Source organism: Ctenopharyngodon idella, chromosome 10 (assembly GCF_019924925.1).
Source record: "Ctenopharyngodon idella isolate HZGC_01 chromosome 10, HZGC01, whole genome shotgun sequence".
NCBI lineage: Eukaryota > Metazoa > Chordata > Actinopteri > Cypriniformes > Xenocyprididae > Ctenopharyngodon > Ctenopharyngodon idella.
In genome coordinates this window covers 20,716,474-20,734,860 of record NC_067229.1, presented here as the reverse complement: position 1 = coordinate 20,734,860, position 18,387 = coordinate 20,716,474, and the positions used below count along the sequence as shown (strand labels likewise).

At 39.1% G+C, this 18,387-nt stretch overlaps 1 protein-coding gene across 1 annotated transcript in view; it reads left to right on the top strand.

Annotated features, from left to right (window-relative positions):
* The window catches only part of ppp1r2 (protein phosphatase 1, regulatory (inhibitor) subunit 2), a 33,143-nt gene that overhangs the window by 12,389 nt on the left and 2,367 nt on the right, over positions 1-18,387 (top strand). Inside the window, exons 4-5 of the mRNA XM_051911506.1 lie at positions 5,790-5,890; positions 14,302-14,472. Of these exons, the coding sequence (XP_051767466.1) occupies positions 5,790-5,890; positions 14,302-14,472 (272 nt within the window). The remainder of the gene's footprint in view (positions 1-5,789; positions 5,891-14,301; positions 14,473-18,387) is intronic.

The following is an 18,387-nucleotide window of genomic DNA, read 5'->3' as shown; positions in this document are numbered from 1 at the left end:
ACAGTATTTGTGTTATTTTGGGTTTCCTGCCTTGTTAGTTCAATGTTGGTAATGTGTGCAGGTACAATTTTAAGTCTGAAACAATACAAGAGCAACCAGAAGTCCGTTCACACAGAACAGATGTCTCATCGCAGCCTACAGGCGAATCAGCTTCACGGCAACTCAAGCAAAGCTGCTAACCACTTTCAAAATGGTGTCTGCCTAGCATCTTCTGTCTGCCGTACTGCTTCAGTTTGAACTTGCAGGAAAAGTGTCTGTTCCGAGTCAGTGTTTCCTAAAAAAAAGCCACCATGTGCTTCTCTGATATGTAGAGAAGCATGTCAGCAGAACGGCTCATATTGGCATGTATTGATCCACAACCAGCAACCCATGAGTGACAAAAACTTTGCCAATTATAGGATTAGTTCACTCGTGTCAGTTACACTTTTTCCGTAAGTTGAATAGGGAAGGCGTAGGACGTAGCGTAAGATTTTTGAACTGCAAGAGTTTTACACTTTCTTCATACGTGGAATACGGAAGGTGGTCTGGCGGAAGCTAGATGTTTTACTTCATAGCTTATATTTATACAGATAGTAGTGAACCAGAATGCGTATTACTGCTGCGTTACCCGCCGCAGCAAAGCCACCGCAGCAAAAATTAACCTGGGGGGTTGGGAGAGGCAGTTCAGTAGCTTCATCGTGGGGGTGCAGAACAATAGAGGCGTGAATCTAGCTCTTTTATATGGAGAGTGTCGGATAGCCAGCCGATGATAGGTTTTTTTTTAACTTAAAGAGCAGGCAAAGTTCCTTTCAGGATAAATCTCTCGATGTGCCCATCTTGTCAAGTTATGAATGTTGTGATGTATTTAAAGGGTTTTCATAAAAATATTCAATTTAAGTGTTCAATACATTTGTTTCAACTGGTTTTGAAGAGGTTTAGAATGTTTGAGCAGTGTTGATTGTCAATCGGGCACTGTCTAAAAATGAACTGAGGAACGCGTTCATGCCAACTCTATAGAAACGAATGCGAGTGCAGCAGTCAGGTGCAGATTGGACTGCAGTGTGCAGGGGCACGGATTTGGCCGACTATTTATTGTTGTTGTTGTTGTTAATAATAATAATAATAATAATAATAATAATGTCAAATTTACTAGAAAGCCTTTCTTTAAAGTGAATTTCGTTTTGTATAAATTTTATTTTAATTTTAATCAATGTTTCATCAACCAGTTGCCTGGATTTAATAAATAAGAAGCAAATATAGCAGACAATATAATCAAGACATTGTAGGCTCCGGCGCAATCACTTGGGTTGCGCATGAACTGGAGCGCGTCTCATAAACGAACCGAAACTCTCACAGACATGAGAAATATATCTACAGAAAACTTTAAATGTCTACTTTTAAACAAAACAATTCAAAAGGAAAAGAAATAGGCCACTCTCTGATTATGCAATCCCTATGAAATGTGCATTTCTCTTGGCACGTCCACTACTGCAGAGATAGCGAGTCAGTGTCGTCAACTTCATTTTTTCAGCTGACGCTGACACAGGAAAAAAAACACTAGTTTATTAATAAACAATTAATGTCTCCTTGCTATTTTTTTTTTTTAAACATTCATAATTATACTTTTGCCGGTTCTTTATGGCAAGCTTTATGCGCGCTTGAGTGCGGAATAAATGCTCATTATGGTTTCGTATTCTCTCCAGTATATATTTAAGTTATTAAATTAATATAAATGTGCGATTGTCGACTAACTGCTTAAATGAACAACTACTAGTTATCTGGAAAAAACCTATTTCTCATATTTTCGAACAGAGTCCAGCGAGAGATTTTTATTAAAATATCTCTGATTGTGTTCATCATAAAGAAGAATGTCATATACACCTAGGATGTTTTGAGGGTGAGTAAAGCTTGGGCTAATTTTCATTTGAAAGTGAACTAATCCTTTAATAGTGGTGTGTTTAGCATACTATGAGCTTCAGAGCTTTTTTCATGACTTTAGAGCCTAGTTGGATCTCTAGTGCAATCTAGTCAACTAGGTGTTTTGTTTTTTTTCATGATACGTTAAAGAGCTTTTAAAGGCAGTCAGCACAGTAAAACATCTCTAAATCCATCACTGGTACAGCCATCAAAGCAGCATTTGTCTAACAAATTCACTACCTACAGCAATAAAGGCGTTACATTAGTGAAATTTTGTGGGCAAACAAGGTGATCTGCTGTCGATTGTCAATAGTGTAGCGATGCACAAAGCACCACTCGAACAGAAGTAGTTTTCAAACAAAGCAGCTTTTTGTTGGTTTGAAACCAATACAAAATCTGCATTCGAAAATTTTCTCCCTTAAGCAAAATTCCTATTGAAATGACTATTTCGTACAAAAAAAAAAAAAAAATTGCATTCCAAAAATTATTGCATTCCATTTATGCCTTTTTTTTTTTTTTTTTTTTTTTATGTATGTAGGTACACATGCAGATAAATGTCTTCGACCATTGCATTGTGTCTTGCATTATTAGCATCATGAATGTCATGTTTTTGGAAGGGTCTTTCTTAAAATGTTAGATGATTTGGTTAGTCAGTCAAATTTTATTAAAGAAATAGAAAGTTCATATCCTCTGAAAAGATGAACATTTTGTATGATAAACTGAGCAAAATGGATGCTTAATCGATTATGCTTTAATTGATTATGCTTTAATTTTGCTTGAATTAATTAAAGCATAACTTTTTCGCACAACGCAGCTTTCCTTTCTTGGTCAACATAGTGAATTTGTTGTGTTTTGCTTTATCGATAAATAGTTGATGCGAGTGAGGTATCGATCATTTTAACGCCCAGCCCTATATTAGGGCTGCACGATTAATCGAAAATAAACCAATCGCAATTTGGCAAAGGCTGCGGGTTTTTTTTTTTTTTTTTTTTAAATGTGCAGCTTGTTAGTGCAGCACAGCTCTGTGATCATTAGTACATTAAGATATTTTTGATAATCCAATTTTTTTTTTTTTTTTTTTTTTTCCAATAGAAAGAAAAGTAATTACCACATTCAAGGTCCAGAAAAGTAGTAAAGACATTGTTAAAATAGTCAAAGTGGTTCAACCTTAATGTTATGAAGTGATGAGAATACTTTTTGTGCACAAAAACAAACAATTCTTACCTTCAACAATTTCGTCTTTAAATGTCTACTTAATTTTTTTTTTTTTTTTTTTTTCTCTCCCACCCCTAGTAATTAATGACGGAAATTTCATATTTGAACTAACCCTTTAAATCAGGGGACTGATGACTTTTCCAACCCTGTTATTCTAGTTTTTCAGTTTTTAATAATTGTCCTGAATGTTTTAAAATGTTTTTTTGCACTTAGATTTTTCACTTATTTTCCAGGGTGTAATGTGACAAAAGGTAAAGATTTTCACAGGGTATGATGACTTTGTATAGGCACTGTATATAAAGCCCAATATTCAGACACCTCAATATCATCATGACGTCAAGTCATGTGACACGCAAATGTGTAATGTGTTTGGTTGATTGTTAATTTTTATTTTTATGTGAACTGTTCCTTTAGGAAAACCCACTGACTATTCCATTTTGAAAATATCTTTCGGTTGTAAGAATTCACTGGGCATGAAATCTCACCAGAATGTTTAGATTTTCTTCCCCTGAGAGAAAGGCACTTAAAATCTTTGAATGAATAGAAGAGGTCTGTTTTAATGCAGGATTTGGATCTTTCGATCAAGATCTGTGTCTTTAAAAGCTCTTAGATTGATGTGAGTGAGTGGTTTGTCTGCCGCAGGCCTGTAACTAAATCTGTGGCTGATGTTAGCGTCCAGGAAAAGCGGGTCACACGTCCCGTACCTCCTAGCAATGCAACTGCTCTGCCTTAGACCCCCTCGCCTTCTCTTTCTTTCTCCATCTGTATCTCCGTTCTCTCTTTTGTAATTGTCCTCCTCCTACTGTGTCTTGTTTCCCTCAGGTACGTGTATTTTATGCTCCCCTACCCATCAGTAATTGAGGCCATTGTGCGTGAGTGTGTCTGATTACTCCTGAGAGATACTTTCCTTCGAAATTGACACATTAACAGTGAGAATGCAACAAAGATCACCAGGCTTTATGAAAAACTACCGCAAGAATCTACACAGAGTTGAACGTTAGATACTAGCAATGAGAAGGGAGAAGGCTATCAGAGTAAAATAAATGGATGAACTTACTGTTTTCTTTCCTTAATAAGGAAATAATGCTGCCTTTTCTTGTAAAAAGGGGTAATTGCGTTGTGTGTGTGTGTGTGTGTGTGTATATATATATATATATATATATATATATATATATATATATATATATATATATATATATATATATACACACACAGTATTGCCAAAAGTATTTGCACACCCCTCCAAATCATTGAATTCAGGTGTTTCAATCACTTCCATGGCCACAGGTGTATAAAATCAAGCAGCTAGGCATACAGTCTGCTTCTACAAACATTTGTGAAAGAATGGGTCGCTCTCAGGAGCTCAGTGAATTCAAGAGTGGTACTGTGATAGGTTGCCACCTGTGCAATAAGTCCATTCATGAAATTTCCTTACTATTAAATATTCCACGGTCAACTGTGGTATCATAACAAAGTGAAAGCAATTGGGAACAACAGCAACTCAGCCACGAAGTGGTAGGCCACGTAAAATCACAGAGCGGGGTCAGCGCATGCTGAGGCACACAGTGCGCAGAAGTCACCAACTTTCTGCAGAGTCAATAGCTACAGACCTCCAAACTTTGTGTGGCCTTTAGAGTAGCTCAAGAACAGTGCGTAGAGAGCTTCATGGAATAGGTTTTCATGGCCAAGCAGCTGCATCCAAGCCTTACATCACCAAGTGCAATGCAAAGCGTCAGATGCAGTGGTGTAAAGCACACCACCACTGGACTCTAGAGCAGTGGAGACATGTTCTCTGGAGTGACGAATCACGCTTCTCTGTCTGGCAATCCGATGGACAAGTCTCGGTTTGGTGGTTGCTAGGAGAACGGTACTTGTCTGACTGCATTGTGCCAAGTGTAAAGTTTGGTGGAGGGGGGATTATGGTGTGGGGTTGTTTTTCAGGGGTTGGGCTTGGCCCCTTAGTTCCAGTGAAAGGAACTCTTAATGCTTCAGCATACCAAGACATTTTGGACTATTTCATGCTCCCAACTTTGTGGGAACTGTTTGGGGATGGCCCCTTCCTGTTCCAACATGACTGCGCACCAGTGCACAAAGCAAGGTCCATAAAGACATGGATGAGCGAGTTTGGTGTGGAGGAACTTGACTGGCCTGCACAGAGTCCTGACCTCAACACTTTTGGGATGAATTAGAGCAGAGACTGCGAGCCAGGCCTTCTCGCCAACATCAGTGCCTGACCAGTGCCTGACCTTCAGTCAAAGGAAACAATCACTGTGTGTTGAGTCAGTCTTACAACATCAAAAGTGTCATTAAAAGTATGCCCAGCTTAAGTTTAATTGCGTACGATAACAATAAAATAAATTATTCAGTCAAGAGTGTCAAGCGAGTGATTTTTCTGTCTTTTGTTCTTTGATTAACATGACAGACGGCAGCAGGTTTATTAGGCTGCTGTCACTTTAAAAGCTTATGCATGAATCCAGTATACTGTTACACAAAATGCGTTTTCTTTCTTAAATATTAACGTTCCAAAACTGACTGTTTACCAGAATATTCACCAAGACGTGCACTTGTGAGCTGTTTTAGAGGCGGCTTTATGCGCGCGCCACTTATATAGACCACGCGCTCTTGGTGTAAGAGCATGTTAGCAAAAAACACTTTGACATCTTCCCTGTCTGTCTCAGGCTGGCGGCAGCAGTGGAGGGCGCAGAATCTCGCTTCATGGAGGAACCAGAAGAGGAGAGCAGTGAGGAAGATGAGGAGGAGTTGAGTCCAGAGGATCAAGGTGAGACACGTGGCCTCACATGGCCTCATATTCACCTCTGCTTCCTCTCACACTGATTACACATTTACACAGCTCACTGCACCATCAGCCAGGGGCTCAGACACACACTGCTACACAACTGTTTCTTTCTCAGTTTTCAGTTCTTTTTTGAAGTCAATCTTATAGTGTTACACTTCAGGATAAATACATATGGGGTTGTCTAGTAAAATTTCAGCAGTTGATATACCAAAACCAGTGAAATTCTTAGCAATTATTATTTTTTATTTAAATCAATAAATATTAATATATAAACAAATTTACATAAAACAATAGCAAGTACTGTTCAGATATTTGTCAGTAAAGTGAACTTCACGTTTCTCAAAGTCCTCAAAGTATTGTATTAAATACATAGTCTAAAAAAAAGTTAAACTCCAAACTTAGGACAATACCTGCTCTTATGGCTGTCATCACTGTCAGTAATGACCATTGGAATGAACTGAAAGCGATGATGAGCAAAAAATAGGGCTAAGAGACAAAACCTCCTACAACAACTTGCAGTCCTGCATATCGAGGCTGAGAAAAGAACGCCGCAGATAATGGTGACAGGTAAATGCCGTGAACATTAGCTTTCTATATGTTTATGTGCCGTTAACATTATCTTTTTGTTAATTTGTGGAGTATGTAAACTGTGCACATCAGCACCTGATTTGGTAGTGCTGGGGGGATTTTTAGTCATAATGTTTTTCTTGATTACACATCTTAAAGGGTTAGTTCACCCAAAAATGAAAATAATGTCATTAATTACTCATGTCGTTCCACACCCGTAAGACCTTCATTTATCTTTGGTACACAAATTAAGATATTTTTGATAAAATCCAATGGCTCAGTGAGGCCTCCACTGACAGCAAGTTAATTTCATTTTGTTCTGAAGATGAAAAGTCAAATTGAATTCTATACACTAAAAAAATGTTTCAATGCTAAAAGTGTGCATGCTGCCTTAAAATTGCAAATTTAGTCAACTTAAAATGAAATTGTAGTAAGATTTAAGTTAACTTTAGGAAAATTATTCTGATGCTAATTAAGTTGTTGTGATAGCTAATTGTAACAATTTTTTTTTTTTTATATATATATATATATATATAAATTCGGAATAGGCAGTTGTTGCTCCCATTTTAAAAATAATAAGCCTATTACCAAGCATTCTTTTCATACAAATAAAAGTTAATCAAAAATAATACCACGGCACCAGTTTCTGAATATTGCTTGATGATTAGGGTTGGGCTGACAGACGATGTCCTATGTCCTATATACTATTTGAGGCCTATATAAAAATTATGTCATTAAAAAATTATGATGTTATTATAAAAACTTCCTTGTATGTAATTTATTTGCAAGTACCTTACAAATCAATTAATTAACTGAGACAAGATGATTTCCCTTAACCCTTTAGAACCTGAAGCTAAAATAGGTCGTTTTCACATATTTTGGTTTTTTGACTATAAAATTATAACACAATGTGCTATCTTCAAGTGGAAGGTGTCATTTTTTTCAGAAAACAAATGGCTTTCAATAAATTAGTTATTGAACATTAATGTGTGTGTTGAGTTTGAAAATAGAATTTAAATACAAAAAAACTTAACGGAAATAAATTTTACTGCTTTTTATTTAGAAAAAATCTGAAAACTCATGGACCAAAGAATCTAACACTTCAAACTTCAAAAATGAACTATAATACATATATACAAGTCTTTTTTTGTGAAACTGGGTTGCAGAGTTTTCACTCGGGAGCCTTTTTTTACCCCAGTTCTCCAGGCGTTTTTTGATAATTCAATCCAGTCACTCAAATGTGGTGCTCTCTGAAGCAGTTCCTATCTAATTGCGAGCATAGGCCCACATCACATTCCTGGCACTTCCATGGAGTGCTCTTTTTACATCGTACGCAATGACGCCGACCCATGCTGGCCTTCTTCGATGGGTCCTGAATGCCACTCACAGGAACAGGCAGATGATCACATCTCTCTATGGGGCTGACATCCAGGGGAACACCTGTGAGCTGAGCGGCCAGCAGCTCCTGAAAGTTTTGCTGTGTCATGGGCTTGTTCTGATGGATGGCACACAACTCTTTGTGTAAAATGAAGCTGTTAGTCACTGCAATGTCCAGGAAGTGCTGGAAAACGGTCGTGTACCACTTCCGTGTTTTGCGGTGCACTGACTTTGTTCCTAGCGTCTGGTCAGAGGTGTCAACTCCCCCCATGTACTTATTGTACTGCCGAACTGCAGTTGGCCTGGGAACAGGGACCCTCTGTTTTTGCCCATCCTCTGTTGTCTGCCACCTCAGCACAGTCTCCCTGCTGCACACTGTGTGGACAGTTGTACACATGGAGACCTCCCTTGTGTCCATCCACTTCACAAACAAAAGGTCATCATCTCTGATCCAACGAATGGAGCCTCTTGGTGACCTTTTGTTCAGGGCATTTTGTTTGGTGGAAGGAACACCAGCTCTTCCTTCTCGGTAAGTCCCACATGCACCAAATCCCAGCTGCCGCAGGTGTCGAAAGAGGAGAGGGCTTGTATAGAAGCAATATTGTCACAATAAACCACGTAACCTGACCCCAGGTAGTCTTGGTTCACCAGTGATGTGACAACATCAAAAGACAGGCCTTTCCCAGATGAAAATTTTGACTTTCCGGTGTAGATTTTGAAGTCAATGGTGTAGCCGTTGACATCAGCCATCACAAAAAGTTTTATGCCCCACTTAGTGGGCTTGGCCTTCATGTATTGCTTGAAGGATACCCTGGCTTTAGTGGCAACCATCCTCTCATCAACAGAAATGTGCTGTTTAGGGTGGTAAATAGACATGCACCTGTTCCTCATAATGTTTAAGAGTGGTTGCACTCTGTGGAGACAGTCATACGCCTCTGTGCCCCGTTTCTTGTCATTCTCTGCATCTTCCATTGGATCACTGATATGCAGATTGCAGGAGATTGTTAGGAAACGATCTCTGGACATCACAGTAGCGGGAAAGGGAACATGAAACAGTCGTCTTCCTCCAGAAGTCCCTCATTTTTGGCAGATCCATCACACCCATGCAGAGAAGCAGACCAATGTACTTTTTCATTTCTTCAGGGCATATTTCAGCCCATGTGAATTTCCTACCCCTCTCCAGATTTCTCACCGCATTCTTGTTTGTGTTTTCACACAAGATCTTTATGACTTTGTCATCAAAATACTGACTGAAAATATCAAGCGGACACATTTCTCCAAATATGAGTGGAGGCTGCACTCCAGGCATTCTCTTGGGAGTAAACCTTGGAACATTGGGCAGTATATCAGGTTCTGCCTACGTCGTCCATCTTTCCCCTTGTGTTACTGGTGAAAGGCTACGTGATTCCTCATGGCCACGACTGCGTCCACGGCTACGACCGCGTCCACTGCTGCGCCCACGGCCCCTCTGAGGTGTCGTCGTGGAGGATGTGGATGGCCCATTTGCTTCTTCAGAAGCCACACTGGAAAAAAAAATACAACCTTGTGTTACAAACTCACTATATATTCATAAATGTATTTTCATTATGAAAACATTAGTAAAAGCAACATTGTAAAAAAAAAATAAAAAAACAGCAGCAACTATAATTACAACAACACAACAATGAAATAACAAAAATAAAGCCTGCATGCATCACGCATGTACGCACACATCACACATTCATGCGTGCATACACATGAATGCACACACAGGCATGAAAACACTTGAATGCACGCATACACACATGCAGGAACACGCATGAACGCACAGGCATGAACGCACAGGCATGCAAGCATACACATGAACGCAAACACATGAAAGCACAGGCATGCATGCATGCATACACATGAACGCAAACACATGCATGCGACACATGAACGCACACATACATGCGCACGCATGCACACATACAAATGCACAGCACATTCTAAAATGCATAAAACTGGTGTTTTAAACTGAAATACTGAATCTATGTATATTTTACTGACATTTCTCACAGCGTAATTAGAAAAAAAGTTTCACTTACCAATCCACGTCTGGATCAACACCAGCAGCATACGCCTCCTCAACGTCTGAATATACAGACTCCGGGTCTGAAGAGTCCCGCTCAGCCTCCTCCCAAGTGTCATCAAAAATAAACTCAATCGCCTCCTCTCTTGTATACCGTTTTCGTCATGTTTTTGTCCGTTTTTTTAATAATGTTTTGTAATCGAAAACTCTGTAAACTGCCGCGCTCCGTATTTCTCTGTTCAAATTCTTCCTTCCCGCTCTCCCTGAAAGCCGCTGTCATTTGCTGATGGAAAGCATACAATTACAATTAAAAAAGCTGTATATTGGCGTAAAGCGCATGTTGTCTACTGTCAGGAGCACTTTGAATTATTTTGATAGTGCAAACGGTTCAAGAGTTACGGTAACATGAATACAGCTTGGTTGGATGTGTTGCCGACGACACATCCGGTTTTAAAGGGTTAATGACAAAAAAACAGGATTATCTTAATGCTGGGATGAGCGGAAACATGCATGCATTTCCTTGACTTTCTTCATATTGTATTTGTAGCTTGTTGTTGCAATCCTTGTGAGGCATGCAAGATGTTCATTGCTGAGGCGGTTTCTCTGTTTCCTCTTTATAGTGTTCATGGTTGAGAATGTTGACTCACAAGTTTATGTGCTCACAAAGGAGATCACTTTTTGCACATGTGGTTTCAAAGTGGGATAATCTTCTTTAGACACCAAACTCCAGAAGTCACCAACAGCTGCTCTGAGTTCAAATTTGAGAATGTCTTTTGTCTGCAGTTCTATCATTTCAATTTCGACAGCAGCACGCTGAGTAGGGCAGAGCAGAGTGATGGTTGAAGTGGAAGGGGTTTTCAATAAAGTTCATTCACATCCATGAATCTGGATTCAAATTCCCCCCTCAGCTCTTCCAAAACATTCACAAATTCTTTGTGGCTGAAGTGCTGCTGCAGAGATGGGTCATTTGTGGTGACAGCTCTGAGTTTGGGGAAGTGAATGAATTCTCTGTCAGGTATGTACAGGGCAGTTATTTTGTTCTGAAATGCTCTGACTGCATTCAGCATATTGCTTGGAAGCTTATTTCTTCCTTGAAGCTGCAAATTGAGAGTGTTCAGGTGACAGGTGATGTCAGTCAGAAAGGCCAGCTGTGTGATCCTGCATGGGTCTTCCAGTTCTGGCTCTCGGTTTCCTTTGCTGTCCAGGAAAGTGCAAATCTCAGGGAGGAGGCTTTAGAAACCGTTCAAGCACTTTTCCACGGGACAACCATCTCACCTCACTGTGCATCAGTAAATCACCATACTCTGTCTGGTTCAGCGCTCTGGAGACAATGAAGTTTACCACACAAACAAATGTTTGCATCATGTTTTGGAATGTATTATTTCTCAGTTTTGATACCAGTGACTCCTGATGTATGATGCAGTGGAAACTGATAAAGTTGGGTATTTTTTTTTTTTTTTTTTTTTCATGAGCCCAACAAGCCCCTTCTCCTTTCCTCGCATGCTAGGGGCTCCATCCGTGCACACACTTGCTAGACCTGACCAACTGAGATTTTTTTTTTTTTTTTTTTTTTTGCCAGAAGTGCATTCAGAATGTCCTCATCTCTCGTTTGGCCAACAAATGGAAGTAAGCAGAGCATTTCTTCTCGGAAAGACTCTTCTTTGGGGAACCTCACCCAAACACACAACTGAGCAACATCTGTGACATCGGTGCTTTCATCCACCACGATGCTAAAACACAGTGCTGCTGACACATCTGCACAGAGCTGGTCACTCACATTTTTGCCGATGTTTTCAATCTGCCTCATTATGGTGGAATCGGATAATTGTAGTCCTTTAATTTGATTTACAATTGCGTCCTTGTTGTCAAACTCTGCAAACAATATTTCTGCTAAAGCCAAAAAGAAATCTTTCACAATTTCTGTCTGAGAAGGGTTTTTTTTTTCCCCAAGCCAAAATCCATGCGAACTCAAAAGATGCCTCAGTGAAAGGGACCTATTATGTCCCTTTTTAAGTGATGTAAAATAAGTATCTGATGTCCCCAGAGTGTGTATGTGAAGTTTTAGCTCAAAATACCCCACAGATAATTTTTTATAACATGTTAAACTTGCCACTTTTTGGGGTTGAGCAAAAACACGCCGTTTTAGTGTGGGTCCCTTTAAGTGCAGATGAGCTGCAGCTCATGGCCTAAGAGGGTGGAGCTTCAAGAGCTGATGCTCCGAGCTCCGGTGACGGAACAATCTCACACACTAATAATGTCAGAAACTCTCCAAAGTGGTGTTTAGTTCGAATCGGAGTCTGAAAATGATGACTACAGAGCCAGAGAATATATGCTGCATGGAGACAGAACAGAAGTATAATTTCGTTTAATTGCGTTTATATCTTATGTTGTCATCTTGCTTTTATCCACTATTAGTACGAGCCTGTTGTAGCGAACTGTCTGAATGATGGCCAAATCTTTACTGATGAGTTTATGAAGTTTATTGTACATCACACAAAAGATTACGCATACGTTATCACTCCAGAAAATCAAGAGCTGAATAAAACACAGTACAAGAAGTGCGCATTAAAGTCTCTTTTTTTTTTTTTTTTTTATCTATAAACTCTCTCCCTTGTATTATCATCAACATACACAGCGAATTACACAAAAACACTCATTACAACTAACAGTAAACAAATATATACAGACCTACCTTATGCCTTTTCGGGAGTGCTTAATAAACTGGTCAACTTTATATCCGTAAAACAACTCCGATGGACTGTAATAAAGTGCGCGCACTCTCTGTGACCAGTATCGCTCCGGAGAGGATCACGCACAGTTTGTACTGATCCATCCTTGAGTAATAACTTCACAGTGTCCTCAGTGACTCAGATGGCGGGAGTCTATGGAGCCTCGTATGTTCGTTGGTACATACAACAACAGAACATTTGTAATGTTTTTTGGCACTGACATTGTATCTCTAGCTGATACAGCGAGTACACAGAAATGGCAGACTCTGTGCTTCTCACTCAGGGGTGTGTCTGTGCTAACAGGGCAGATCGTCACCAGTCATGGGCGGGTTACTTTGCTCTTACGTAGGAGTAGGGGGGAAATATCAAACAGCGTGTTCTGAGAGATTGAAAATGATAAATGGATTATTAAAAAAAAAAAAAAAAAAAAAAGTATTGGGTGGATTTTTACCATTATAGGCTGGTTGTTTACACACACTGTGGACACACATCTGTGTTGAAACACCTTAAAAAGTGAATTTTGCATAATAGGTCCCCTTTAAACGTTCAGCTGTAGAAGTTGTCCTGAGTATTGTTGTCCAGAAAGAGAGGAAGAAAGGTGCTCAATTTTTCACTTACAGGTGGGTAACTTTCGTTGAATTTTAGATGCGTCGTTTGGAAATGCCGCTCTAAATGCCGCTTGAAACCAGAGCAGGTTTGTTTGCATATTAAACGCAAGGGGTTCGATCCGTGGAGGACGTAGAAAAATTCCTCTGTCCACTTTGCTTAAAATTTTCTATGCTCATCTTGTATGACTCATACCTTTCTCTTTTCAGCAGGTGTTGACTCTCCACAAACTCCGTCTCTGTCATCTTCCTGTCGATTTGCCGTTGTTGCATGCTCCGAATCTTTAGTTCCCTCTTTTGTCACTGTCACATTGCTTTGTTGCTGTCCACTTGGTGCGCGACTTTGTTTAATAAGAAATCAATCCATTTTCAGTCCGTATATAACACAAGCTAACTAACATGAAATGCTAGGTGTGTACAGGCATGTATTCATAATACGTAATCAGCCAGTCTCTGAGCCCTCCCTAGCTCTACAGCGCCCCACGAATTTCCAATGTAGATCTGTGGTGAAAAATGGAACTGCAGTGTGCTCTCATTGCGAGCCATTGGGGCAGATTTCTGGCTGCCCCGCTTATTTTCACATTTGATCATATCACCGTATTATTACTGCCATGCGAGCCACGAATTAAAGCTTGGCGAGCTGCACAATGAGTTGTGAATTCATGAATTCAGTTGTGAAATTAGTCAATGCCCAGCCCTAGTGTCAATGAATGTGGGTTTTTTTTTTTTTTTTTTTTTTTTTTTTTTTTTTTTTTTTCTTGAAGCAAATGTTGTCTTTTTCCCTTCAATTTCTTGTCAGAATGCACCAGAATGCTTTGTTTACATGTTAAAATCACAAATATTTCTGGGCAAGGATGCCTTGCAAACATATATGCTAATGTAAAGTAAAACAGCACATACCATATTCAGTTTGATTTACTGATGTGGCACTTCATGAGCAAAGAACTAAATATTATGATCTGTTTTTTTATTTAGTAAGAAAGATTTGACTTCATGTCTTTCCCTTTCCCGACAGTGAATCAGCAGATTCTTGTGTTTAGAGCTGTGTGTTCTGTCTTTTCTCAGCCAGAAAGAAGCAGTTTCAGATGATGAGGAAGATGCATTATAATGAAGGTATGAACATTAAACTAGCCCGACAACTCATCGCTAATGAGCTGGAAGAGGAGGAAGATGAGGATGAAGAGATGAAGGATGACACAGAGACCGAGGATATCACCATTGACCCCCCGCAAGATGGTAAATGAAGATGACATTTAAATATAGTGTTTATGGGCCTTTTCATGCTCCTGATCTCTGTTTCTGCTGAAACCGTAGTATAATTCAGCCATATTTGAATAACACTATTGACTTGCATTGAACTACACATGCAGTTTGGATAGTTACTTCAAAAGTTAAGTCCCGACCAAGAGTAAGTGTGATGTTTTATGGATTGTTAAAAAGTAAACAAATTTTCACATGCCCATCATGCATCTATTTCCTGTTGTGTGAGAAGATTTGTAGCTCATTTGAACAAGAGTCTTCAACCCCAGTCTGATGACCATTAGGGGTCCCTTGAGGTTTCAGGAATGGTTTCCAGATGCTCTCCCAAGCTCTCTTTTGTCCAGATGTTCCAGATGCTCTCTTTTGTCCATCAATTAAGGACAAAATACTTCAGAATAGAGCAGAATGTTTGCTTCTTAATGCAGCTCGATAAGTCAAGCATACTATTGCTTGTTTTTGGGTTTTTTTTTGGGTTAGTAATTTGAATAAACCCATAAACCATCATACTAACCCTATTTAACCCTGTAAAGCTTGACATATAAAAAAATAGTCAGGAAAAAAAAAAAAAAAAAAAAAAATATATATATATATATATATATATATATATATATATATATATAATATATTTCCTATATTTCATTTCAATCAATTGGTCTATTGAACCTTTAGACCAGTGGTTCTCAAACTTTTTTTGGTCATGTCTCCCTTTAAACCTTTATAAAATCTGGCCCCCCACCTCTGACTACCAAATAATTTTACTATAAATTATAAAAATGGAAAGATTTTTTTTAAATTGAAAAACATGCAGTGAAATACACCTGCAATAGTTTCACTTTGTAATGCCATTGAATCATTGGAAAAATATAACGGTAAGAGAATAATAGATCGGAACAAAAAATGTAAATATTTCAGAGATGCTTTGGATGAACAATATATAATCAGTGACTGCAGTAAGTTCTCGCGTCACGAGATCAGCTTCTTCTCACTGCAACACAGCAGCGGAATGGCGTCTTCACAATGTCAGCTTGTGTAGCCTTCCACTGAAGAGGTGCTTTTCTATGGCGACGAACTTCTATGACGTGATGGTAAAAGACGGTGACATGTCAACAGTTGATTTGTGTGTTTGAATTGGCATTTGGTGCCGCCTTATAAAGGCAGCTAGTTAGCGCCAACTGCTATTCACACTCTTGAACGTTATTGCGACAGCAGTTTTCTTTTTCCTGCTGATCTCCAAGCCCCACACTGAGAACCACTGCTTTAAACCAAATATGTAAAAAAGGTTTACATATGTTTTGTTTGTTTAGGTTTTATGTTTGTTTGTTTTTATGTATCATTTCGATGCATTAGGCTTTTATGACAATTTATTTTTATTTATAAAGGAACTTTTTGATTCTGTTTTGTGGTCAAAAACAGTTTCATTGCCAACATGGAATTATAATATAATATAAATGTATATCATATAAATATTTGTATATTAAATTTTTTTTTATATATATGTGTGTGTGTGTGTATGTGTGTATGTGTATATATATATATATATAAGCAATATCACACTCATGCAATATGCGATATATATCGGCATGGCTGTGATTCGGCCGTAGGTAATCACAGCTGTGATATAGAGCCATATTGCATGGCTATGAGTGTGATATTGCGTTTATACAACATTGAAGCTCATTGTAATATGTAGAGTATTATGTGAGAGAGATCGACTGCATCTAGCTGATATTCTTCAGGTCAATCTTATATTCATAATCACAAAATCAGTTTGAATGTACGCTGAGGAAAGCGATGTCTTTGTCTTTGTCCTTTTAACTTATAAGAGGATTCCCTGTGACAGCGCTAGTCAATGCATTTGTCAATTGCGACTCGTAAGATGTTGTTTAAAGTAAAAACAATGTCCTTGTTTCAGTCCATTCCAATATAAGTCTTTGCGACTGACTGACTCATAAAGACAGTATTTGTCACCATCTAATGGCGAATTAATGTAACAAATTATATTTCATGTTTAAACTATCTACGTAAGAGCCAGTGGCACATTCCCGAAGGACTGGCCAAAATGAAGCTGTTCTATGACATATATTTTATATACAATATCTCACAGAAGTGAGTACACCCCTCACATTTTTGTAAATATTTTATTATATCTTTTCATGTGACAACACTGAAGAAATGACACTTTGCTACAATGTAAAGTAGTGAGTATATAGCTTGTATAACAGTGTAAATTTGCTGTCCCCTCAAAATAACACAACACACAGCCATTTAATGTCTAAACCACTGGCCACAAAAGTGAGTACACCCCTAAGTAAAAATGTCCAAATTGGGCCCAATTAGCCATTTTCTCTCCCCGGTGTCATGTGACTCATTAGTGTCACAAGGTCTCAGGTGTGAATGGGCAGCAGGTGTGTTAAATTTGGTGTTCTCACTCTCTCATACTGGTCACTGGAAGTTCAACATGGCACCTCATGGCAAAGAACTCTCTGAGGATCTGAAAAAAAGAATTGTTGCTCTACATAAAGATGGCGTAGGCTATAAGAAGATTGCCAAGACTCTGAAACTGAGCTGCAGTACGGTGGCCAAGACCATATAGCGGTTTAACACGACAGGTTCCACTCAGAACAGGCCTCGCCATGGTCGACCAAAGAAGTTGAGTGCACGTGCTCAGTGTCATATCCAGAGGTTGTGTTTGGGAAATAGACGTATGAGTGCTGCCAGCATTGCTGCAGAGGTTGAAGGGGTGGGGGGGTCAGCCTGTCAGTGCTCAGACCATACGCCGTGCACTGCATCAAATTGGTCTGCATGGCTGTCATCCCAGAAGGAAGCCTCTTCTAAAGATGATGCACAGCAAAGCCTGCAAACAGTTTGCTGAAGACAAGCAGACTAAGGACATAGATTACTGGAACCATGTCCTGTGGTCTGATGAGACCAAGATAAACTTATTTGGTTCAGATGGTGTCAAGCGTGTGTGGCGGCAACCAGATGAGGACTACAAAGGCAAGTGTGTCTTGCCTACAGTCAAGCATGGTGGTGGGAGTGTCATGGTCTGGGCTGCATGAGTGCTGCCAGCACTGGGGAGCTGCAGTTTATTGAGGGAACCATGAATGAGCAGAGCATGATCCCCCCCCTTCGGAGACTGGGCCGTAGGGCAGTATTCCAACATGTTAACGACCCCAAACACACCTCAAAGACGACCGCTGCCTTGCTAAAGGAGCTGAGGGTAAAGGTGATGGACTGGCCAAGCATGTCTCCAGATCTAAACCCTATTGAGCATCTGTGGGACATCCTCAAACGGAAGGTGGAGGAGCGCAAGGTCTCTAACATCCACCAGCTCTGTGATGTCGTCATGGAGGAGTGGAAGAGGACTCCAGTGGCAACCTGTGAAGCTCTGGTGAACTCCATGCCCAAGAGGGTTAAGGCAGTGCTGGAAAATAATGGTGGCCACACAAAATATTGACACTTTGGGACCAATTTGGACATTTTTACTTAGGGGTGTATTCACTTTTGTGGCCAGCGGTTTAGACATTAATGGCTGTGTGTTGAGTTATTTTGAGGGGACAGCAAATTTACACTGTTTTACAAGCTGTACACTCAATACTTTACATTGTAGCAAAGTGTAATTTCTTCAGCGTTGTCACTTGAAAAGATATAATAAAATATTTTAAAAATGTGAGGGGTGTACTCGCTTCTATTTTTATTATATATATATATATATATATATATATATATATATATATATATATATATATATATATATATATATATATATATATATATATATATATATATACTTGTCGTAGTTACCATATAGTGAATATATCTTAGTAAATCATTTTTGTATGTGTATTTTCAACTGTGATAAATGTTTCTTCAGCATCAAATGATCATATC